Source organism: Eriocheir sinensis, chromosome 2, assembly GCF_024679095.1.
Source record: "Eriocheir sinensis breed Jianghai 21 chromosome 2, ASM2467909v1, whole genome shotgun sequence".
In the NCBI taxonomy this organism is placed as follows: Eukaryota; Metazoa; Arthropoda; class Malacostraca; order Decapoda; family Varunidae; genus Eriocheir; species Eriocheir sinensis.
In genome coordinates, this window is record NC_066510.1 from 18,119,470 (window position 1) to 18,143,583 (window position 24,114).

Genomic DNA, 24,114 nt, shown 5'->3' on the forward strand with positions numbered 1-24,114 from the left:
AGTCAGTTGGTCGTTGTGGCGGTGGTGCCCAGCGCTGCTGACGCGGCCACCGGCGGTGACACGCTCGTTGTTCAGGCCCTCAAGGGCGGGGTGCCAAACATAACCCACCTGTAGGAGCCCTGCATGTTGCTCTGGCCCAGCGAGCCGATGCTGCCGCTCCTCTCCTCGTAGATGCCGTTGTCAGCCTCGAAGGCAAAGTTGAAGTTTCCGTCACCGTTGTCCTGACGGTCGTCACGGAGGACGAGGACGACTGGGAGGGAGGCGTCGAACTGGGGGGCGGCGGCGGCCACGGCGGCCAGGCAGGCGAGGAGCACCTGTTGGGGGGAGGGTGTGAGTGTGTGCGGGTAAGGAACTAGGGGGCGGCGGCGGCCACGGCGGCCAGGGTGGCCACCGGTGGGAGGGAGGAAGTGGGTGTATGTCATTAAAAGAACAATATTGGCAAGAGCAGTGAGGGTTAAGACAGAGGTTCCTAAGCAAGCAAGCAAGGGCTGAGGCACTTATTCATTAGAGAGAAAAAGACGTGTCTCTGAGAAAACTAGAGATCGTAGTCAGAAAAAAAGCAATATTACTGCAGGAGTGAGGAAACACGACGAACAGGGACGAAGGGCCAAGAAGAGTACTCACGAATTTCATGTCTGCGGTGTGTGGATGCGCCGGGGACGATGGAAGGCTGCCGCAGCGCCGCTCTTATATATCCCCCGTCGACCGGCCCGCGGCGGGCAAGGGAAGGGAAGGTGGAAGGAAGGTTGTCATCAGGGGCGGGTCTCCGTTGTAGGGGCGGAGTTACGACCCTGGTTTCCATATAATCCTGTATAAGTAACTGCCGTATATGTAGCACATATGTCCTCTTGGCCTTGTGCTAAAGGACTATTAATGTAGTGAAATACTTTGTTCTATGCTAATCATGTGGGTTTAGGCCCTCAGCCTCTGGAACGCTTACATGAGATAGTTTGTTATTTAGGGGCTGAGCGTGAGCGTTACAAGGGAGGGGGAGTGGAGGAGAGGGAGAAAGGGAGAGGGAAGGGAGAAGAGGATGCTGTCGACCTTCTACAGTGACCAGTCCAACAAGCGGGTTATATACAAAACCATCTCCGCCGCTTTCCTTATCTCGTTTTTTTCCGTCCTATCTGTTCATTCTTGTTTTCACGTACATTACTCTGCCAAGGTGTCTTTAAATGCACACATTTGTCTGTGTGTCATTCACAGTGTGCGTAAATGTAAGCCCAACTATACCAAACTATATTTATCACCCTGCAAGACACATCCTGGACAGGTTCAAGGTGCTGCATCCCTCACAGCCCCGGGTTCACATGGCGTGCAGTACTCACGAGGTTCATTTCCACTTTCTTGCTGTTCTACTCCTTCCCAAGGTGGTCCACTCTACCCAGTGTCTTCCATCCTTCCAGTCAAGGCTTTAGTAGACTCAAGGATGTGGAGATGATTTTCAGTCAGTCTTACTGGAAACCCTAAAAAAGACACCTCTATAACTGGAGGAGGGCGCTTCTTAACTCCTCATCTTTTAATATACTGCTTTTCAATCTTATTTTTTGCAGCCATGCATTGTAATTTTCTACATTGCCCATACGCGAGCATGTTGATCGCACTCAGAACTGTCTGTGTCCCGCCGTCTGGTGTTCATGTATCTATTGGCGAGGGAATTGGGGCCCAGTGAGTAGTCTGCTGTGGCCCGCTAATAGGTCAGAGAAGAACCCAGCTTAAGATGAGACTCGAGGCGGCAAACCTGAGACCATTCACTCTGTCCTGTTACTCAACCTCTCTAGTACACAGGCAAAGGCGGACTTGGATATAGGCCCTGCATGTCACCTTTTTAGTACATTTTCCTCTGGTTAATGCTGGTGGTATGGAGCGATTATAAATGTATGCTGATTACGTACATCATTACTCTATCGTTGTATCGCATTCAGGGAGTTCATGCTGATAGGTCTCTTGAAATGAGTGAAACGGTTACGGAAAAGGTTAGTTTGGGGGCGTACGCTATAGTTACGCGTGGCAAATGATTAAGTGCATACAAATAGGAACACAGAAATGGCTTTTGTAGTGTCTTTACTGTTTATTTGGGGACCACCGGCCCGGGCGACTGGGTTAGGTAATGCAAGACCTCCCCCACCTCCACCCAACACCCAAAACACGCCAACCTTCACCTCTCCACCCACCCCTCCACCTCTCTGACACTAATAAGGGTGACTTAAAGGCGAGTTAGATGAGAAATACAACCCTTACGCTATCTTAATCCACCGTGCACTTTCCAACACCTTCCCTAATCCAGCTCTCACTCCGCCTTCTCCATCCATTCACTCCCTCCTCCTCCTCCTCCGTTCACTCTTGTTGGACCTCCCTTTGCCATATTTCACTCTCTCCTTTGACTTTAACCACAACATCAACCAAAAAAAAAAGCCCTTAGTAAGCCTTATAAATGCCTCCGTTGCCCTTTTCGTGATGGTTTGCTCCTCCCGGCCCACTCAGCCTGTCTACCTGTCTCTTTTTTTTTTCTACCTTTCTGATTTATGAGCATCGTGACGACCTCTTTGTCCCTTTTCGTTGTTTTGCTGCAGCGAGAGAGCAGCCTATGGGCGATGTACTCCTTGGATACGTTAAAAAATACGGCCGTTCACTCGCCTCCACCACACGAACCTTGAATGTAGTGAATCGTGAAGCCGAATTAGCGGAGACAAAGGAGGGTGAGGCTGTGTGTGTGTGTGTGTGTGTGTGTGTGTGTGTGTGTGTGTGTGTGTGTGTGCATACCTATTACAGCCTGCACAACAACCATCAATCCGGGCGGTGGTCAAGGCCGCAGGACGAGGGGCTGGAGGGGCCTTGCTAATGGTATGGAGCTAACTGTTGCTGGTGTCTCTGCGGAAGAGGTGGTGATGGTGGTGGTGGTGGTGGTGGTGTTGTTGTTGTTGTTGTTGTTGGTGGTGGTGGTGGTGGTGTAATGGTGGTGGTGGTGGTGATGGTGGTGGAAACATTAGATCAAGGTCAAACTGCTAGGCTGGTCTCCTCGATGTGTCCCGCGATTTTAGTGAGAAGGGATTCAGTGCCACATCTTACTTATATATAACTTTGGATGTGACTTTTTGAGGTGTTCAGTGTTGTCACCATTGAAATAGTTTTTTAAATGTGACTTAATAAGAGATAATTCAGTGCGACGTTTGGTGTATCTATAGTTTTGAATATAAATCCTTATTCTTTACTGACTCATTCATCACCTCTCCATGGTGTGCAATGGGGAAGGGGCTAACGCTGTTGGCCGTCCGTCTGGCACTTGTCTGTCTGGAGTTCGATGGTCAGTCAGCGAACGATCACATGTTTTTGCACTCATGGGTAGGTCGACGTGGCGGCCTGGACGATGTAGTCACGCATTATTCCAGTGTCACAATGATCAAAGATTGACTAGAGACATAATGCTTCATCTTCCATAACTTCACTATCACGTTAGTTCTTCCTCTATCTCCGTCGGTGTCGTACGGTTGTATTCTAAAATTGTTTTACCTTCACGTTTGTCTCATCGCTTTCCTTTCTTCTCCATCCAGTAAAATCAAGACTAGTCCCTCCCACCCACCCTTGCCTCCATTGTGGGGCATTTCTCTGGTTTTGTGCCCGCCACAACATACTGACCAGTTATGTGAACACTTGAAATTTGAATAAAACTAGTTTCATTATCTATAAAAAAAATGTAGCTTGAAATTTCCTCATAGCTTTTTAATGTTTTGGTGATGTACGAGGAGATATATAATGCATTTTGTATGATGTACTGATGACCTTAAGAGGGTGAAGGAGTCAAGGGCTCAATGGGGAAGATGTTTCGCCTCCGGGGCAGCTGGGATACGAGGGGCAAGAAGACTTTTCTTTTAATCACGCTTTATTTATTTCACACTTATTTCACTCATTCTCGACGATGAACAATTAACAAAAAATATCAATACATAGCATTGGGTGTATGTGTGAGATAGCTATATTATGTCTCTATTCGAAGGTGATGCCCCTGGCGCGCTGCTCCTCAGCGATACGGATTTGCTCCAGGGCGTGGGCGGGCATGGGGTGGGGCGTGGGCAGCAGTGGGGACTCAGGGCGGAAGCCGTTCTCATCAGCGACGTAGCGAACTTCAGCGAAGGTGCCGTCAGGGAGGGGGAACCTGCAAAGGGAACAGTGTACAAGTCAGCGAGTCAGTTGGTCGTGGTGGCGATGGTGCCCAGCGCTGCTGACGCGGCCACCGGCGGTGTTGTGCACGTTGGTCTGGCCCTCCAAGGCCAAACATAACCCACCTGTAGGAGCCCTGCATGTTGCTCTGACCCAGCGAGCCGATGCTGCCGCTCCTCTCCTCGTAGATGCCGTTGTCAGCCTCGAAGGCGAAGTTGAAGTTTCCGTCACCATTATCCTGACGGTCGTCACGGAGGACGAGGACGATTGGGCGGGAGGCGTCGAACTGGGGGGCGGCGGCGGCCACGGCGGCCAGGCAGGCGAGGAGCACCTGTGGGGGAGGGGGGGAGTGCATGTGTGCGAGTAAAGAACTGAGGGGCGGCGGTCACGGCGAGGAACACCTGTGGGGGAGGGATGGCGTGTGTAGGGGGTGTAGACGAATCCTCGCAGGGCTGCTCTTGCCTGAATGTAGCAGAGTTTCAGATTCAAAAGAAAGTTACGTCTTAAGTTTTCCAAAATGATTGTAGTTTCCAGGGTCGTGTGTGGCCTAGGAGGAGGAGTACTTACGAACTTCATGTCTGTGGTTTGTGGTGATGCGTCTGGTACGATGTCTGGTTGTCGGGAGCGTGGCTCTTATATACCCAGCTGAGCTACGGCTTGGCCTTGAAATGGAGAAGGTGCGGGCGAGGTGAGGTGCTGTGGGACAGGGGGGAGGGGGCAACACTGGTATACCCGGTGGGAAGGGAAAGTTATTGCTATGGTGCGGCGGAGACAGGCTTGCATATCATTGATTAAAAACAATGGGGGCGGGATGAGAGCCTCTTAGAAGAAGGACAGGCTTGGTGGGCGTATGGGTAGAGCGGAGGAATGCATGAGGACAGGAAGAGGATGGTTGAGAGGAGCGAAGGAATGTTTGACAAGAGGAAATTCACAGGACCGTTGGTAAGGCCAGCCGGCGTGGCCAGCGTGAAGCCGGACTGTTTTGCTCTTTTGTGATGTCGATCTGAATGTTTGTCGCTTTATATTTTACCGATGCGGGGCGGGGCCCCCTGGCTAGCGGTCTCGTCTTTGAGGCACAAGGATCATCGCTAGAATGAATGATGATGCTTTAATCTCCTGGACATGGAAAAGAGCACAACAAATTATGATATGTGTAACCCTTTTGTGTTATCTTTCTATACCTACTTCTTCGTGTTTTTTTCTGCTTGTAGGTTTGACGGTTTGTTTATTCACACTTTATTATTTTTTTACTTTCGTGGATGCAACCGTCAGATTTTCTCTTCTTTCATCCTGTGGTGCATGTTTTAAAGTGTGTTTTTCTCCTTTTTTTTTAAAGGAAAAGAAAAAAAATGAGGAATGAAAAAGTTTTCCTCGTGTAATTTCCGAGTTTAATTGCAGTTACTAAAAACTTGTTGAATTATTATTAAGGGGAACATCGTGTTCTTCCTCGGAGACACTGCGGTAAGCACACGCATACAAATTGGTTCTAAAGGCATGCATATTAATTATTAAGGAAAATGGAATGTCCTTTTTCTCGTAATTACAAACCCGCGTCCAAACCAAGGGACACGCGCTCGTTAGTTGTATATATATATAGAATCACTACATTATGAAACTACTAAGGCTTGTGTGGTGGCCTTGGCGTGGCAGGAGGTGTTGTCACAGCGGGCACCCCTCCGAGGAGACCTGTTTAGGGGAGATGTACGCGTGGGTGGGTGGTACAATCCCAGTGGAAATGGAGAGGAGGAGGAGGAGGAGGAGGAAATAGAACTGAGAGAGAGAGAGAGAGAGAGAGAGAGAGAGAGAGAGAGAGAGAGAGAGAGAGAGAGAGAGAGAGAGAGAGAGAGAGAGAGTGGGTGAGCGAGAGAGAGAGAGAGAGAGAGAGAGAGAGAGAGAGAGAGAGAGAGTCAGAGAGAGAGAGAGAGAGAGAGAGAGAGAGAGAGAGAGAGAGAGAGAGAGAGAGAGAGAGAGAGAGAGAGAGAGGAATATATTATACATACAACACTTTTTCCCCGAGCAGTTGCTAACCCTATACAATGGCCTCGTCGGTCTCTGTATGTGGTATGCATCTCGTGTGTGGGGGTTCTACAGATACACTCCTTTGGGACAGAGCAGAGTCAAAGGCTTTTCGTCTAATGAGCTTCCTTCCTTTTACTGAAAATTGCTAACGACATATCTAATCCCCCTCCCCTTCCCGTGGCCCCGCTGCACACATCTTTCTACTCCAGCTTATTCCTGTGCTGTCCAAATCGTTTCTGCAAGAGTTGACAAGGATATTCATTCCTTTATCTATTTCACTGGTAAACTTTTGATCAGCCATTCTTTTGTTCGTACTTCCTCCTGCCTGCAAATTTAAGGCTTTTAAGAGGGGAGTATCAAAACACCTCACTAACTGAATCTGATTTTCGTTTCGACTACTTTTACTTTTTGCTTTGGGAGCAACACTTAGCGGGCTTTTTTTTTTATGCATGTGCCCTTGAGGTGCATCTATTTCGTAAATACAAAATACATACACGAATAGACAGACAGACAGACAGACAGACAGAAAGAGAAAGAGAGAGAGAAAGACCCAGTATAAATGTAGCTTAGCCCAAGGACGCCTGGTGGTCAGAGCAAACCGTGTGTGTCCTGCTCCCACCGAAGTGAATGTAATCACCAAACGGCACCGACTCGGCCGCTTCGGAGGAGGGGGCGAGGAAAGGGAAGGAAGGTCGTGAGAGGAAAGGGAGAGTGGTGAGAGGGCTTGAAGGCGGTGAGGGTGGAGATAAAGGATTAGGATGATGTTAAAAATCTAAAAATGGAAAAAAAGGAGTGCTGAAAGTGTAAAGAGAGAGGGAGAGGGTAGTGCGAGGGCTTGAAGGCGGTGAGGGGGGAGATAAAGGATTAGCATGATGTTAAAAAGTCTAATAATGGAAAAAAAGGAGTGCTAAAAGGGTAAAGAGAGAGGGAGAGGGTAGTGAGAAATCTGACGAGAGTTACTGAAGATGAGGAGGGAGCGAACAGAGCCGGAGGGACGTTAGAGAGAAGCAGAGGATGGAAAGAGAATGGGAGGGCTGGGAAAGGGGCTTAAGGTGGGAGGATGGACAGTGAAAGGGAAGAAGAGGGACTGGGTGCGTGATGAGTAGGAAGAGGAGAGGGAAGACTAGAAAGGAGAGTGAGGGTAGTAGGTGGGATGACGAGAGAGTGAGAGGGCGACGGGATAACCAAAACTAGCTGATAAAAACGCGGGATGAGGTTGTAATGGCGCATGACAAGAGAACGAAAGGGCGACGGGAGGCCAAAAAAAAAAAAAAAGTACAAGATGGGTGATAATAAGAATAGAAAGGGTGGCACAAAAGGCAAAGAGGGAGTAGGGGAGTGATGAGATAGCTTAAAACAGAGGAGTGGGAGCTGAAGAAGAAGAGGGGTTAGTTATGATGCTGAGAAAGAGCAGAGGATGGGTATAGAGGATGAGTACAGGCGGCGGATGAAGAAGAAGAGGGGTTAGTTATGATGCTGAGAAAGAGCTGAGGATGGGTAGAGGATGAGTACAGGCGGCGAGTGGGGTGAAGGAGTGAGAGCGAAAGTGAGGGAGAGCATGAACTGGGTGAAAGTGAAGAAGAAGAAGAGAGGTTAGTTATGATGCTGAGAAAGAGCTGAGGATGGGTAGAAGATGAGTACAGGCGGCGAGTGGGGTGTAGGGCGTGAGAGCGAAAGTGAGGGAGAACATGAACTGGGTGAAACTGAAGAAGAAGAGAGTTTAGTTACGATGCTGAGAAAGAGCTGAGGATGGGTAGAAGCTGAGTATACAGGCGGCGAGTGGGGTGAAGGGCGTGAGAGCGAAAGTGAGGGAGAGCATGAACTGGGTGAAAGTGAAGAAGGAGATGGCGTGTAGGATTATGTGAGTGGGACGTTAGTATGGTGGCAACACTGACATAGGCGTGACATGTTGCAGTGAAAAGACGGTGTGAAAAGGAGACGAAAAGGAAGAACAAGAAGTGAGCAAGGAGAAGCACACAAGAACAAGTAGAGAAGAAGACAAGAAAGATAAATGAGAAGAAGCAAGAGTGAATGCGAGCAAATAAGAAAAAGAATAGTAAAGAAGAACCAGCAGGAAGCAAAGGGAAAGTAAGAAGAGCAAACAAAACGAGTAGGAAGTCAAATAAGCATAAGGTTAAAATGCAAGCAAGGAGACAAGGAAGCAATGATTAGGGAAAAATGGAAGCGTGTCAATTTGAAAAAAACAACTATTCTTCAACGACCTTTTAAAACATCATCTTCATGGACACTAGGGAGAAGAAAAGAGGAATGATAATAATAATAATAATAAATGATAATAATAATAGTAAGAAGAGGAAGAAGAGTAAAATGATGAATAAGAAGGATGAGTGAAAAAAAAAAGTTATGCAAAAGAAGAAAAATAATAATAGCTGAAAGGATTTTATTGCCATTTTTTTATTATTAACTATCATGACCATCCTGACCCACACACACACACACACACACACGGCCTATGATCATAATTTTTTACGTTTTTTTTTCACGTTTTTTTTTTCACTATCTCTCTACAGATTATCATGGTCGAATTTCTGTTTTGAGGGGAAAGTGATTGCTGAAGGTACCATACTCTTTTATATAAAATCCTTGGAGTTTTGTTGAGAATCTATTTTATTTTATGACTGATTATACTTCTCCCCTTTTTTTTTTTTCGTGAGATAGTTCATGAAACAACAGTGCGAATATCCGTCGATCGCTGTGCCTTTGTAACTATCAAACGGTTCACTTTTTCTTGTATGCACAGCTAGTAACTTTTTTTTGTTTTTCATCGTATGCAAAATCTTAACACTAGTGGGCGGGAGGAGCAGCGAGAGTGATGTAGGGAGTCCGTGGCGGAGTCCAGTGTGTAGCCTTGCTCGGGTCTGTGGTCAGTTAGCGGGTGAGCCTGAAGCCCTGCTGGTCAAAGGTGATGCCCTGGGCGCGCTGCTCCTCGCCGATGCGGATCTGGTCGAGGGAGTGTTGCGGCATCGGGGGCGGCGTGGGGATGAACGGGGACTGGGCGCGGAAACCCTCCTCGTCAGCCACGTAGGTCACTTCCACCATGGTGCCGTCAGGGAGGGGGAACCTGGACGGGATGGGAAATAATCATCATCATCTTTATCATCATCATTAGCTTTATCATTACCATCATTATCAAGGCATTATTAGGTCACTAAAGCTGCACGGAACAGAAAGGCAATATCATTATCATTATCCTCATTATCAACAGCCATGATTAGTCCTCAACCGAAGCTACTTAGAATAGAAAGGCATACAGGCAGTTAAAATGCGTACACACACACACACACACACACACACACACACACACACACACATTCTATGTCCTTGATAAGATTCCCAGTGCTCTTGGAGGCATAACAAATTATTTGCTTTCACTTTAACGCAATGAGATGAAATTACAAGAGAACAAATAATACTTCCGAAACAGCAGTGAATGATGCAGTCGTGGCAGCAGCCGGGAGGATGAGTGCTGCAGCAGCCTCCCTTGACGCTCGCCACCTTTCACCACTAAGCCCCTCTCCCTTTTGTCACCCCTCAGTATTACATTTCAAAATAAACGCCACCGTAGTGCTCTCTCTACAGCTCACTTAGTTTCAGCAAACATCATCAGTTCACAATATTAATTAAGGCACCACGCCTGCAATTCACGCGTCTGAATAAAACAGCGTATGTTTACCTGTAAAAGCCTTGGATGTTGCTCTGTCCCCGCGAGCCCGGGGTGCCCACGGCGTTCACCCCGATGCCGTTCTCGGTCTCGAAGTCGTAGTTGAAGTTCCCGTCGCCGTAGTCCTGCCTGTTGTCGCTGAGGATGGCGATGGGGCGGTAGTTCGGGTCCGAGGAGGGGAAGGCCTGGGCCTGCTGAACGCCCTGCTGCGCGGGCTGAGTCAGCTGGCGGCCCCTGCTGTAACTCTGTCGTGGCTGGCTGCGCTGGGGCCTACCCACCACCACGGCCACGGCGGCGAGGAGGACCACCTGGCAACGGCAGGGGAAGGGGCAGGAGAAGGAAGGGAAGCAAGGGAAAAAAGGAGAGGAAGAGAAGGAGGAAGAGGGACGCTGTTAATATGTCGCTGCTTCCACTTATGGAACATTACACTTTCCCTTTCTAACTTTCAAATATTTTGTTTGTAACAAGGGTTTTCCTGCAAATTTTCCTCAACGCAAATGCACCATTTGTTTGTTCAGCTCCGGAATGAGAAAAGTGAAAGCGGTCCCGTTTGGGATTAGAGAATATCGATCTTTTTTTTGTCAACAACACCCCAACAGGGATTCGATATTCACAGTCACCACACAGTTGTATTTTTCTGTACTCACGAGCTTCATTTCGGCGCTAAGAGGCTGCTGGAGAGACTGAGAGGTAGGGGCGCCGTTGTCTTATATACACAGCCTTTCCCCCTCGAGGATGAGCCCACAGTTCCCATGCAGTCACGGCCAGCGACCCCTTATCTTTAACACTCAGTATTACGGATGTTCCCAGAGAGAATGAGCGCTCTGAAGGGGCGCCAGGGTGTTGCGGAAGGCGCAGGAATCCGAGAGACACGCGGGAGTGTGGGGTGAGAGGGCGTGGGTATGTTGGCGGCTGAGGTCGGCGGGAAGAGGGGCAGAGGGAGGCAGGCCGTGGAGGTGTGGCGGGGTGTGTGAGAGAGGACAGGCTCACGCGAGGAAAAGCTCAATTGTTCGCATCCGCTGACACAAGGAAAGGAAAGCTGAGAGTGAAGGAAACTTGCCGTGGAATGCTGAGGCTTGTGTAACTACCTGATCCTCCTGTTAGCTTCCTATTTGCCTCTGTTTAGTTTCTCTAAGTCTTGTGTTAGCTTCCTAAACTTTCATTGAGGTTACCGTGAAATCCTATCATATTCTGTTAGCTTTCTACTAGTTTGGTTTCAGACTCCTGTTACCTTTTTATTGTCCTCGAGTCAGGAGTCCTTTGTTAGCCTCCTGCTTAGGGTAGGCATTTGACTTTGAAATAAATGACACTTCATCGAAATGTCTCAGTGAGAGTGTAATGAACATATCCACGTTAAACTCTAGATCTTTCGTTTGTTGAGCATTGCCTGCTGACTATGACTTGATTGGTATTATGGGATACCCTCAAACGTGAAACCCTCCAACCTGCAAAGGAGTTTATTGGAGAACGCCCAAGGTCAGGGAGTGGTTGAGCTTCGTGGGAGACTTGCAGAATATCTTGTAGCCAGGCTTGCTGGGAATCAGGACCAATATAGGTTCCACAGCCAGTCCTACTCAGGTTTTAGAGACGGCAGGTAGGGTGGAGGGGCACGTCCCTAGAAATTCGGTTTTACGACACTGTAGTCTTCTGGGAACTCAGGATAAAACTGGTCCAGTATACTATGTACTTCTCAAGAAATATATTTCCAAAACTTATAACAAAGCTGTGTGCTCTTTGTTTTGTTGAACACTAAATATTGTTATGAATACTAATCTCAGTGGCAAGAGTGACTGTTATCTTATGAACAGCCGGGAAGTACAATACAACACCAGCCACTCCTTCCAGGTTTATTAAAATGTTTGACAGCATTGATGAACTCGGTGAATATTCATTTTCAGATATTTTAAACTAATTTCATTCAGATCACAGGTATTATGATATATGTGATTTGAAAATTATACAAATTGCTTCATTTAGGACTACTCGTTAGTGTAAAAATTAAGTTATAAATATGATAAAATTCGAAAATTATACAGATTACTTGATTTCTTGTGTGTGTGTGTGTGTGTGTGTGTGTGTGTGAGAGAGAGAGAGAGAGAGAGAGAGAGAGAGAGAGAGAGAGAGAGAGAGAGAGAGAGAGAGAGAGAGAGAGAGAGAGAGAGAGAGAGAGAGAGAGAGAGAGAGAATCAGGGGAGCAGTTCGAAAGGGCGATATTAGACTCCATTCACTTCCTCGTCGCAAAATTACGTGATTAGCGAAACGACTACATCTACACTTACCCATGGCTTTGTATGACTGTCTATTCACATCTATTGATTGCCTGTCTTAGAGCAGAAAGAAAGAAAGAAAGAAAGAAAGAAAGAAGAACAACAATAACAGGAACATCACACCCACCATTCACTTTATGACCTTCTTCCTTCCCTCCATCCCTCCCTCTCTTCCTCCCTCTCACTTTCTTCCCTCCGCCATTCCTTTACCTCCCAATCATCCTCCACAGTCAAGCTATAAGTACCTCAATCATTTCCTTCTCTCTGCCTCTTCACGTTCCTCATTCCTCTCCTTATTTCCCTTCTGCCTCCTCCTCCAATTTCCCTCCCGTCTGCCAGTCACTTCCTTTGTTTTGTGATTTTTTTTCCTCCTCATTCTCCACATCCTCCTCCTCCTCCTCTTCTTCCCTCACGTCGTCCTTGCCTTTCTCTTGCCCTCTTCACCCTGTTCACCCCTCAAGCTTCTCTTACTCTCTGGTCTATAGCCAATAATTTGCATGAGTTATGTCTTTCTCTTCGTTGTGGGTCGGGCCATGTATTACACTTAAATTATATAACGCGTCCTCTGGCATCCCTTCCACCTGTCTCCCCTGTCCCTTAGTATGACGGATGGCTCTTTTGGTACTCTCTGTGGGGCGCCTAACCGAAGCAGTGACCGTATTATTATTATTCTCTCTCTCTCTCTCTCTCTCTCTCTCTCACGTATATATTGTCTTGACTCTTATATTATTGAAATCATATATCATTTTCTCACGAGGACGTTGTTTCTCATACATCATTGGTGAATTTTTAACTTGTGGGACAGGGAGGCAGTGAAGAAGAGGGAAGAAGGAGGAGGGGGTGAAGAAGAAAAATGCTGGTAGTGGCGAAGAGGAGGAAGGAGAGAATAGAAAAGGCGAAGGAAAGAAGAACAGGGTAGTAAAGAAGAGGAAGGAAGAGGAGGAAGGAAGAGGCGATGGAAGAGGTGAAGGGTAGTGCTGAAGAGGAGGAAAGAGGAGGTGGTGAAGAAGAGGAGTGTTGGTGGTAGAGAGAAAGAGAAAGAGGAAGGATTGGATCAGAGATGTGAAGGGAGGAAGAGGGAAAGACTAGGGCTGAAGAAGAGGGAGGAGGAGGTGGGGAAGAAGAAGAATTTTTATACTTGCTCGTTGACGAACTGTATGTGTAAGTTACTGCTTTTATGCCGCTATTATATGACTGTTTATTTTTCTTTAATATTGCATCAGATCATTTAGTCCCATTGCTGCTCTCCCGTTTGAGTCCGCCGCAGATTTCCTTTAGAAGTCCGTCATTTCATTCAGAGAAGCGCAGGCCCTCCAGATGGTCGTGAGAAGAGCAGTGTGAAGAAGTGCCCCGTTTTCGTTCTTTCCTTCCTCTAACATTCCCCTTGTAACCCGAGATCAACCTCCCTGCTGTGCTCCTAATCTTCCGCTCTTTCCTTCTTCACACCGTTTTACATCTGTCTTTCTTGTGGAGTTGTTTCATCACATCCTTAGGTAGATCTCATAGATGTGGATTTTCTCTATTGTATATTGATCCAGGGACTTGTTTGGCATGTTCATTGTGGTTGAGTTGACCTATTTTTTCTTTAACTTTTGTATGCCCTACCGTCAGCCCACGTCTCGCTTTATGCCTATCTACCATCATTTAGAGGAAGAAAAAAATGGGTGCTTGTCTCTTTGTTTGCCTTCAATAGTATTTTTCTTTTATCAATTTCAGCGACCAGTTTCTCTTTTAAGTGCAAATTCATTCGTTTTTACTCTTTCTAGTTTTCCCAGTGCACTGAAATATATGGTAAAAAAATATTCAAGCAATATCGAACATACCTTTATCGTAATACAAGCATGAACAAATGAATCCATCTCATGTTCCTCCGTGTAATTAAAATGTTATGTCTTTCCCACAGATAAAGAAAATGAGTAACAGAAGCAAGCGATGGTAACTCGAAGTGTCAGCCTCAAGCACTCATGCCCGCACTCACGCTGGACTATCATGAAAAATAAGAGTAATTAAAAAAAAAACGTGAAATTTCCAGGTGTGGCGAGTGCTCAGGCGTGACGGACAGGTGACAGTTGCTCAGTGGGTGGCCGCTCATTCTATTTGTTGAAGGTGAAGCCTCTACGGCGCTGCTCCTCGGCAAAGCGGATCTGCTCGATGGCGTGGGCGGGGAGCGGGTGGGGCGTGGGGATGAGCGGGGACTCGGCGCGGAAACCGTTCTCGTCGGCAACATAGCGGACCTCAGCGAAGCCGCCTTCAGGGAGGGGGTAGCTGTGGGGGGAGGGAAAGGGACAGGTGAGGGCATGGAAGGTTTGGGTTGAACACGAACAAGGGCACTGCAGCTCCAAGTAGGATTCACATGTTATAGGCAAGATATAGACATTTTGATGATAAATAAAGAGCAATAAAACCCCAGGGCAGCAAGTAAATCACCTTAGAAGAGAAAACAGACTACGTAGGACTCATTAGTGTGGGCTTTTTTTGTATCTATTTTTGCCCTTCATTTTTTTCCCGTACCCTTAAAGGCAAGATAAAGGCATTCAAACGATAGAGAAACAGTAATAAAACCCCGGAACAGCAAGTATGTCAGCTTAGAAGGGGAAGCAGACTAAGTGCTCTTTGTGCGGGATTTTTTGCGTTTTTATTTTTGGCCCTTTAGCTGCCTCGTTTACTGTAAAAAAAATTAGATAAGAAGAGGTGTGGTACTGAAATAAGAGTCACAAATCCGCAGCTCACTGTTCGCTCCTCAATGGCAAAACAATTATTGAAAAAGCTGATCAGGAGGAGGAGGATGGAGGAGGAGCTCTTACACGGCTAACCTGGAGACATTTCACTTTCCCTCGCAGATCATCATTCTGTCTCCCTCTTTCATCTGACGACACTATCATACTACTGTCTATCGTTTCTTAGGGAGGGGAAGGGAAAGAGGAGGAGGAAGAGAGGCAAAGGGTTAAGGAGAGATACAGAAAGAAGCTGTTATTTGGAGACACTTCAGTTTCCTCACAGATTGTCTTGTATTCATCTGTTACCTCGGAATACCTTTTGTTCTCTATAAGTTATTGTTCGTGATGGGAAAAAGGTGGGGGTGTTAGAGGAACTGAAGGAAATTAAGGGAAGGACCTACAACCTGGAGACACCTTTATGCAACTATTAACCGATGGGTGTAAGGGGAGGGAGGAAGACGGAGAACGGAAAGAAGGAGGATCGAGGAGAGGAAGAGGGAGATGAGTAAAGTTAGAAAAAGGAAAAACAAAACAAGCAGAGGGGAAAAATGAGCTAACTGGACGCACCATTATTAAACTCTTAACCGTATGCGTGAAAGGGAGGGAGGCGATGAAATAGAGAAAGATGAAGGAGGAGAGAAAGAGGGAAACAGTGAAGTTATGACGATAAAAAGGTAGAGGGAAAATAAGGGCTAGAGGAAGGACCGTCTACTTGGAAACCCATTTACGCAACTTAATCGTATGGGTGAAGGGGGAGGGAGGAAGATGAAGGGAAAGAGGAAGGAGTAGAGGAAGAGGGGCGATGAATAAAGTCGGGAAGAAAATAGGGTACAGAGAAAGTAAGGGCAAGCCAAGTGAAAATCTCTTTATGTAACTATTAACCGTACCGGCGAAGGAGGAAGGAGGAGACGCAGTGGGAGGGAGAAGGATAGATACAGGAAGCCAAGTGACAAGATATATAGAGGGAGGCGCCGAGATCCCCAGGACGCCTATTGTTCGTGGTATTAAAAGGGTGTGCCATCAAGGGGAGGAGGACGGGTGAGGCAGATAAGGGAAGGAAATGTGACAGTATCATACAGGAGCAAGATGATTACCTGTAGGAGCCCTGGATGTTGCTCTGGCCGCGGGAACCCGGGGTGCCGACAGCGTTCATTCTGATGCCGTTCTCGGTCTCGAAGTCGTAGCGGAAGTTTCCATCACCGTAGTTCTCGCGCTCGTCCCGAAGGATGGCGATGGGGCGGTAGGTGAGCGGCCTCGGGGTGATGGCCGTTCGCGGGCGGGTTGGGAAGCGAGTGTTTTGGAAGAAGCCGAACTGGGGGGCGGCAGAGGCGGCGGCGGCCAGGCAGAGGAGGAGCACCTGAGGAGAGACAGAAAGCGTCGGGTTAGGTTAAGAGAGAAAGAGGTGGCATGGAAATCGTTGTGTGTGTGTGTGTGTGTGTGTGTGTGTGTGTGTGTGTGTGTGTGTAGGTCTACTTTTCCTTTTCTTGTTTTTTTTTCACATATTTTTTCTCTTCTTTCTCACGGTCCTCTTCTTCCACCTACTTTTCTCTCCTCCTCCTCCTCCTCCTCCTCCTCCTTCTCCTCGTCGATCCTTACATGATACAGTTAGCAATATTCTCCCACACAAACAGGGTCTCAAACAGCGGCCTCCTTTCAAGCCATCAGCCTTTCTGTAACATGAGGTCTGTAGTTAGACCTCATCTTGACTATGCGGTTCAGTTCTGGTCACCCTACTATAGAATGGATATCAAAATGTTAGAATCGGTGCAGAGGAGGATGACTCAGATGATTGAGGGTTGAGAAACTGAGAAACTGGAAAGAAAACAAACAAACAAACTTTGCATTCTCTAGAGGGGAAAGGCGTGGAGTGGAGATGAGGGTTTATAAATGGATGTGGATGGAAAATAAGAAGGAGACAAACATAAGGTTTTTTTGGTTTAGAGAAGTAGAACAAAGAACGAGGGGTAAGTTTTAAACTTTCAGATTTTTCATTCAGGATCAACAGGGACATAGGCAAAATTGGTTTAATATATTGGGTGGGGGATGAGAATAAACGAGGTGATGAGTGGGTGAATTGTCACATTAAAAATAGATTAAAAAAAGACTAGATAAATTCATTACAGCGATATTAGGTGGGGTTAGATAGGGTCAAGCGGGGGGTCAAGGGTCAGCTCTTGCCTCCTACAGGCCTCTGCTCTTTCTTGTCCCTCTTTCTTTCTTATTCTCACGCAAGTTTCCTCCTCGTCCTCTTTTCCCTGCTCTTCCTCCCACAGATACAAGAAGTTGCACATTCGTGAGAGAATTTGTTTGTGTTTGTAAAGAGCATAAAACAAGAACAATAGGCCAGTCGGGAAGGCGTGTGTGTGTGTGTGTGTGTGTGTGTGTGTGTGTGTGTGTGTGTGTGTGTGTGTGTGTGTGTGTGTGTGTGTCGAGTTCTAGGCTACTGCTGCTGCTATAGAAATTGAAATAGATAGACAAATTGAATAACAGCGGTGATGGAAATTAAGCTGAGTGCATTGTCAAAATGGCCAAATGGCTTCTCCCTCTCCTGACCCAAAGTGTGACGAGGCTACCCACACTAATACTTCCTTTTTGTTTTCTCGTTATTATTATTATTATTATTATTATTATTATTATTATTATTATTATTATTATTATTATTATTATTATTATTATTATTATTATTATTATTATCAACATTACCGTTATTCGCGTTAGTTATTTTTTATTTTTTCTATTTTTTCCACCAATGAACCTCCTTTCGCATGGCATTCATTAATACCTCTTCGCCATTACAATTATTCACAAACGAGGATGTTAAAATTACCCTCATATTCTCTTTCCTTCTTTATCTATCTAGTATATTCGCCGATCAGTCTATCTGTCTAATTTTCTACCTCTCTCTCTCTCACACACACACACACACACACACACACACACACACACTCTCACATGCACAGTACAACACAGCGCGGCACAGTGAAACACATCGCAACACAACTCGGCGCCACACATGACCTGCAGTACTCACGAGCTTCATGTTGTCAGCTTGAGGGGCGGCTGGGGACGATGGCTGAGGGTGTCGGCTGGAGGTATATATACGCCCGTCCGAGGTCATATAGTGTTGCTCTCCTCCAGATTCTTCGTGTGAGACGGGTGGGGTCAGTCAGGGTCGGGGCGGATGCTGGAGGGACTGTCTGAGCGTGACCCGCCGGCCAGCCATCCAGGTAACTTTGTCCCTGATGCTTCACCTGGGCGAGGGCGGGTCAGGGTGGGACTGGGTGGCTTTCCTCTCGTCCTTATGGGAGTGATCGTAAAGGTGTGCTGTCTTGCCTGGACGGGGCGGCTCGGCACTAGCGGCAGCATCCTTAATGTCAAGTCGTGATGATGAAGATAATGGATGTTTGGCTGCGATAACAATGGATTCTGGTTTTAATCTCCCGTGTAAGGGGCTTGTCCACTTTTTAATCACCCGGATCACCATCTCGAATAAACTTTTTAAAATCAATCGGACGCATATTCTTTGAAATAAGTTTGAAAATTTTCTTATTGGAGAATATCTGGTTTTTGTGCGTGTGAATGAAAAATAAAACTAATTTCTTTGTGTTGCGTACTGAGCGTAAATCCAGTTTTTTGGGGAAAGGCTTTCTTCTCTCCTTAAATCTTCGCCGTCCTTGGGCTTCTTAATAAATTAGTGAAGCGAGGGAGAGGCAGTCATGCTTCCCTCTTCATCGTCTGCCACAAAACCCAGTGCCTCAAACGTACCAACAGGAGTATGATATTGTTCCCTTCCTATAGGGTGTCCCAGAACACCTCCACACCTCCAAGAACCTTTATACCACTCTCTGTACTCACTATAACATTTCTTTCCTCCCATAAGGCACCTCTTCCACACCACTCACTTTTTTTCCTCGCCTTAACCACGTCCTTCTTCCCTCTCTTCCTCTTTCCCTCCACACCCCTTCCACATCACTCTCCCTTTTTTCTACACCTCCTCACGACGTCCTTCTTTCTTCCCTTCCCTCCCCCCCCTCCTCTCTCTCCCTCCCTTTCTCTACACCCCATCCCTCACACCCCTCCCACTCCTCCCAAACATATGTGCATACTCGTCCCCTTCAGAAAAACTCGCCCCTCCCTCCCCCCCCCCCCCCACACACACACACTCACAGCCTCCTTTCGGCACCTTTCCCTCCCTGACACATCCCACACACACCTTTCTACGTAATTTAATTGCCCGCACACGCATACACACCCTCTGCCCACTCATACACTTTCCCTTTCATTTACATAGATCTTCAGGCCTATTCATCGCCACACTCACACAATCACATACTCAGCTCCTCAAGTACTCTTACACGCCTGCACCCCGCCTATAATCTTTAAGCCCGTCAATCCATTCACCATTAATCACACACCTTCATTCTCCTGCACACCTTCCTCCCCCCTAACGCTTGAGCCACCTAACAATCTAGAGGTCTCAGGTTCGATTCCCAGGCAGAGTGGAGACAGATGGTCAGTTTCCTTACACTAATGTCCCTGTCCACTCAGCAATGAATAGCCAGCAGTGAATGGGTACCAGATATCAGTGGGGGGTTGTGTCTCATGCCCCGGGTCTTGCAGTGTTCTAGGCTAATAAGGCACGGGTGGAAACTCAAGGCTTTCAGACCCGGGACGCATAATATTGTTGCTCTGTCCAGGACGGTACAAGTAGGTGCATTACACACACACACACACACACACACACACACACACACACACACACACACACACACAGGGTTCACACTGATGGACCCACAAAATTGGTACTTTTAGGGGCTCGGTACATCTCTCTCTCTCTCTTTTTTTTTTTTTTTGTCTGGTTTGGGAGAGGAGGAAGACATTTAGACACGTCTCCATATTTTCTTGTTCCGCTTCCTACTCACGTGCGTTATTGTCATCGTCTTTGTCATTGTCATCGTTGTCATTTATTATTATTATTTTTTTTTTCATTATCATTATCAATTGTCATCATTAATATTATTTTATACTTATTTTTTTCTTACCTCGTCTTTCTCGTCAACCCCCAACCCAACCCTTGTCCTCGTCCTCCTCGTCCTCCTCGTCCTCGTCCTCCTCTTCGTCCTCTTCGTCCGTCTTATAATCCTACTTGTCTTCTTCCTCTTCCTCCTCCTTATCTTCTTCCTTCTCTTTGTTTTTCGTCTTCTTCTTCTTCTTCTTCTTCTTCTTCTTCTTTTTCTTTTTTCTTCTTCTTTTTCTTCTTCTTTTTCTTCTTCTTCTTCTTTTTCTTTTTCTTCTTCTTCTTCTTCTTCGTCCTCTTCCTCTTCCTCCACCACCACCTCCTTCACCATCTTTTCTACCACCTCCTATTACCTCCTCTTTTCATGCTATTTGATTCTCTCTTTGATTATCCTTCAATCTACGTGTTTTTTTCCACTTCGTTCTCGCCTCGCTGCGGTGGGCTGGTCACGCGCCGGCTCTCCACCCTTCAGCCCTCACGTGCATCCCCAGGCACGCCAAACAACACCTGCACTCCCCTCCAATCCCACCATTAATCCCCCTCCATCCTTGTGTCATCGCTGCACCTCTCTCACAATCCTTAATTTCTTTGGGATTGTTAGTACTGTATCCCATCATCACCTTCTGTATACTCCAACTTCTTAACCCTCTTTCAGTTTTGCTTCTTCTTTCCTATTCTTCTTTTTCACCTTCTACTTTCACACCTTAACCCTTTTTCAGTCTTGTTTTTTCTTCCCTTCGTTCTCCCCTATTTCTTCATTCCTTCAAGACTGTATTTCGTATCTCATCGCCTTCTTCTCTCACTCCTTGCTTCATCTTTTCTCTATTTTCTCCGTATTACTTTATTTTTTTCAGGATCCTACTTTTCAAACTTAATCCAGCACACTCCACTCCTCTTTTTAGCTTCCACCCGTTCCTTCCTTTCCAGCCCCTTTTAATCTCTTCTATACATCCTCCCCATTTTTTTCAATTCCTCCGTACTATACTCACCAAACTTCTCCCACTACTTTCTTTCCCTCTTTTCCACATCCCATGCATCAAACTCCTCGTCTCTTGTCTCTTTTCCCTTCCATTCGCTTTCGTCACTTTGCATCTATCTCCTTCATCCTCTCTTTTACTCCAATATCCTCCCTTCTTCATCCTCCTTTTTCTAATACCCTCCAAGCCCCGGTAGCCATGAACCTGCGGGGTAAAGAATGAATATAATAAACAGACAGGTAAAAAATGAGGTACTACATTCATCGAGAGAGGGAGGGAGGAAGGGAGACGGAAGGACGCAAAGAAAAGATGCTCGTAAATCAAGGAGCATAAATTAAGTTGCTGGTGCCGGGAGAGAGATGGACGAGAGGGAGGAGGAAGGAATGGACGTGTGGGCGAGGGGTGGTGACGGGAGGGAGGGAGGGAGAGAGAGGGAGGAAGGGAGGGAAGGAAAGAGAAAGGAAGTAATGAAGATAAAATTTTCGGTAGAGGACGGGACCCTGACTTTTAGATGCCGTTTTTGAGGATTTCTAGACGGCAGTGAGTGGAACAGGGAGAGCGAGGAGGGAGGGAGGAGAGGAGGGAGGGAGGGATGGGTGAGAGGGGCGGTGAATAAGGAAGGACGAGGCGTGAGGAAAGATAAACGTCTCCTTATGCATCTCTTATTTTACTCACTCTTTCACTCACTCACTCGCATTCACTCAACTCATTGGTTTACTTAAGTTTCTCTTCTTGTATCTCTCGTTTTCACTCATTCACTCACACTTCTTAATTTCTATCTATAAATTCTGTCTATTCTAACTTTCTCTCCCTCCTTCAATTTCTATCTATAAATTCTGTCTATTCTAACTTTCTCTCCCTCCTTCAATTTCTATCTATAAATTCTGTCTATTCTAACTTTCTCTCCCTCCTTCAATTTCTATCTATAAATTCTGTCTATTCTTCTAACTTTCTCTCCCTCCTTCAATTTCTATCTATAAATTCTGTCTATTCTAACTTTCTCTCCCTCCTTCAATTTCTATCTATAAATTCTGTCTATTTTTCTAACTTTCTCTCCCTTCTTCCACTTTTCCTATCTCTCTTTCCTTTCCGTGTCTCACTTCTCGTTTCTCATATACATATCTATCATCATCTTCCCATACCTCGTTTTCTATATCGTTTCCGTTTAATGTCTTATTGCATCTATAAGTTCACTCTCCCCCTCATTCAGTTACCCAGCCTCCTCATCTCCGCTCCTTCTTTCACCATACTTCCCTCTACTTCCTCCTCTTACTTCTATTCCTATCCTTCTTGTCTCCTATCCTTCACCCTTCGCCCCTCTTTTGATATTTATTGTATATGTGTTCCAGACCAACGCTCCTTCACGCCACTTTCCTTCATCATCCATCACTCAAGTCCTATCATCGGGTAACCTTGCTCCCATCCTCTTCTATGTTTTTTTTTTTTTTTCTGTCGTCACGTTCTCTCATCACCTTTGCGGACCCTTATAATAATCCTTCTCCGCCTTGTTTTTTTTTTTCTCCTCCTCCTCTCCCTTCCCTTCACTCCTTTCTCGTACCTTCCAGTGTATAGAGAGGGACATAAGGGTTACCTGTTTAAATGGCTGGAAGGGAGAGGTGCATACAGGTGGTGAGTGGACGGGTTCGGATGGACAGGTTGTCTCTCTCTCTCTCTCTCTCTTTCCTTTCCCTTTCTATCTCTCCCTCTTATCTCAATTTCGTTATTATCGTTTACTTGCCTCCTCAATCTTCGTCGATAGGTCGGTTATGTTCTATTATAATCTACTTAGTTTGTTCTCTCTCTATTTATCTATTTAACTACCTTTCTCTCTCGTTCTCTCTCCTTCCCTCTTCTATCCTTTAACTCCACTCCTTTTGAATCCGGAAGTCTCAGGTGGAGAGGATCGGGGCGGAGGAACTCAGGCGTGAAGATGATACGGAGGAAAGTGAAACTGAAGAACTGAAGAGGCCGCGAGGACACCTGCCCCGCATCCCAAGTAAATGCCAAGGCTTACCTGTGCTCGGGGCGGGGAGGAGAAGGATGGGAGGAGGAAAGTGGGCGTTGAGAGAGAGAGGAAGACACTGGGAGACTCGTGGGCTTTGCTGCTTCGATGATATTATGCTTATGGAGGTGTTTACACGATTATGGGTGTTGGTGGTTTGAGGGACAGCTGTGTGTGGGAGGCGTAGGTTGAAGCCGCGGGTGGAGGCTTGATAAAAGAGGGAAGATGAAAGAGTTTTATCTTTTGGTGTTGCGGTGTTAGTATGTTAATGGCAATGTGTACAACTGTATGGGTGTTCCTACGCTGTGCCTGTTTGTTTGGCCGTATGTAGGAGTGTTATGTTGGTGCCGCGGGTGGAGGGCTTAGTAAACGGGGGACGGTGAAGGCATCTCGTAACTCTTAGGTTGGTATTATAAGATACTTTCGTTTCTAACATCAGCTATTTCTAAAGGTCAAAGAGGGGGTTAGTCGGGTTCTAATGAGTGTTTCTTCAGGTTATTGGTACAGAAGAAGGGTCAAACTACTACCGGGGTCATAAAACTACTCCTGGAAATGCCCTCAACTCCTACGAAAACCTTGTCAAATATGTGTTCTTGGGCGACGAAATGTCTTATAATACGACTCTTAATGTTTTAGTGTTCGCATGTTAATGGAAGTGTGTACAGTTGTATGGGTGTTTGTAGGACTGGACGTGGGAGATCAGTAGATGGAGGCTTGGTAAAAGAGGAACGCTGAGGGACTCCTTTTATCGTTTTAGGTTTTCGTATTAGTATATCAATGGAAGCTGTACAGTTACATGGGTGTTGTTACTCCCTGGGCGTGTGAATCGTTGAGGGGGTTCAGCGGGTGGAGGCTTTGGTGGAAGATGTATGGTTAGAGATTTGTAGGTTATCATGTTATAGTGTTAGTATGATGATGAAAGGCGTACAAGGTGTTGCATCTCTGTGTATGCCTGTATGACTGGGCGTGGGAATCCTATGGGTGGTCAGCAGGTATATCTTTTATGTGTTTCAGTGTTTCTTAAAATGTGCTGAGGTGGGGGAGTCCGTGTGTGTGGGTGGTGCTGTTTTGAGGGTGTGGAGGTGCCTGGGTCGGGTGTGTGTTAGGCTGGGTACACTTTATAGTTTTGTGTGTGAACGAAAACTTTCAAAATGCTTTATTACTTTAAAACGTTTAGCAACTCAGCGTGAACGTGTTGAGAAACTTAATAAAAAAGTTAACTTAATCTTTGCCTCTATCTGCCTCGGAAAAACAAATTTCTCAGAGATTCAAGAA

General features: G+C 46.3%; 4 protein-coding genes across 5 annotated transcripts in view; all 4 read right to left on the reverse strand.

Annotated features, from left to right (window-relative positions):
* LOC127000664 (cuticle protein AM1159-like) overlaps positions 1-790 on the reverse strand; it is a 1,069-nt gene extending 279 nt beyond the window's left edge. The window contains exons 1-2 of the mRNA XM_050864651.1: positions 625-790; positions 109-314 (exon numbers count right to left, since the gene is read on the reverse strand). Coding sequence (XP_050720608.1) covers positions 109-314; positions 625-633 — 215 coding nt within the window. The 5' untranslated portion in view covers positions 634-790. The remainder of the gene's footprint in view (positions 1-108; positions 315-624) is intronic.
* A 3,072-nt stretch (positions 791-3,862) lies between these two features.
* Positions 3,863-4,874, reverse strand: LOC127000676 (cuticle protein AM1159-like). Its single transcript, XM_050864657.1, has 3 exons — positions 4,726-4,874; positions 4,284-4,489; positions 3,863-4,153 (listed from the first exon to the last, which is right to left on the reverse strand). The coding sequence occupies exons 1-3, from the start codon at positions 4,732-4,734 to the stop codon at positions 3,985-3,987; spliced, it is 384 nt and encodes a 127-aa protein (XP_050720614.1). The 5' UTR covers positions 4,735-4,874; the 3' UTR covers positions 3,863-3,984.
* A 3,699-nt stretch (positions 4,875-8,573) lies between these two features.
* Positions 8,574-11,021, reverse strand: LOC127000597 (cuticle protein AM1199-like). Its single transcript, XM_050864517.1, has 3 exons — positions 10,507-11,021; positions 9,872-10,167; positions 8,574-9,259 (listed from the first exon to the last, which is right to left on the reverse strand). Exons 1-3 carry the CDS (start codon positions 10,513-10,515, stop codon positions 9,067-9,069), a joined length of 498 nt encoding a protein of 165 aa, XP_050720474.1. The 5' UTR covers positions 10,516-11,021; the 3' UTR covers positions 8,574-9,066.
* Positions 11,022-13,937: 2,916 nt separating this feature from the next.
* The window catches only part of LOC127000623 (cuticle protein AM1199-like), a 91,848-nt gene continuing 81,671 nt past the window's right edge, over positions 13,938-24,114 (reverse strand). Inside the window, exons 1-3 of one of the 2 annotated variants that reach the window (XM_050864562.1) lie at positions 17,875-17,908; positions 15,938-16,200; positions 13,938-14,391 (exon numbers count right to left, since the gene is read on the reverse strand). In XM_050864562.1, the coding sequence (XP_050720519.1) occupies positions 14,220-14,391; positions 15,938-16,200; positions 17,875-17,883 (444 nt within the window). In that variant the 5' untranslated portion in view covers positions 17,884-17,908 and the 3' untranslated portion in view covers positions 13,938-14,219. Of the gene's footprint in view, positions 14,392-15,937; positions 16,201-17,874; positions 17,909-24,114 lie in introns of those variants that run through there. The other variant, XM_050864568.1, reaches the window with a different exon arrangement.

What these genes read in the sequence shown, in the direction of transcription:
- LOC127000676 (XM_050864657.1), bottom strand. An exon ending in AACATGCAGGGCTCCTACAG is followed by an intron (nt 4,154 to 4,283) that starts GTGGGTTATGTT and finishes TTCCCTTTGCAG; the next exon opens with GTTCCCCCTCCCTGACGGCA.
- LOC127000597 (XM_050864517.1), bottom strand. An exon ending in AACATCCAAGGCTTTTACAG is followed by an intron (nt 9,260 to 9,871) that starts GTAAACATACGC and finishes CATCCCGTCCAG; the next exon opens with GTTCCCCCTCCCTGACGGCA.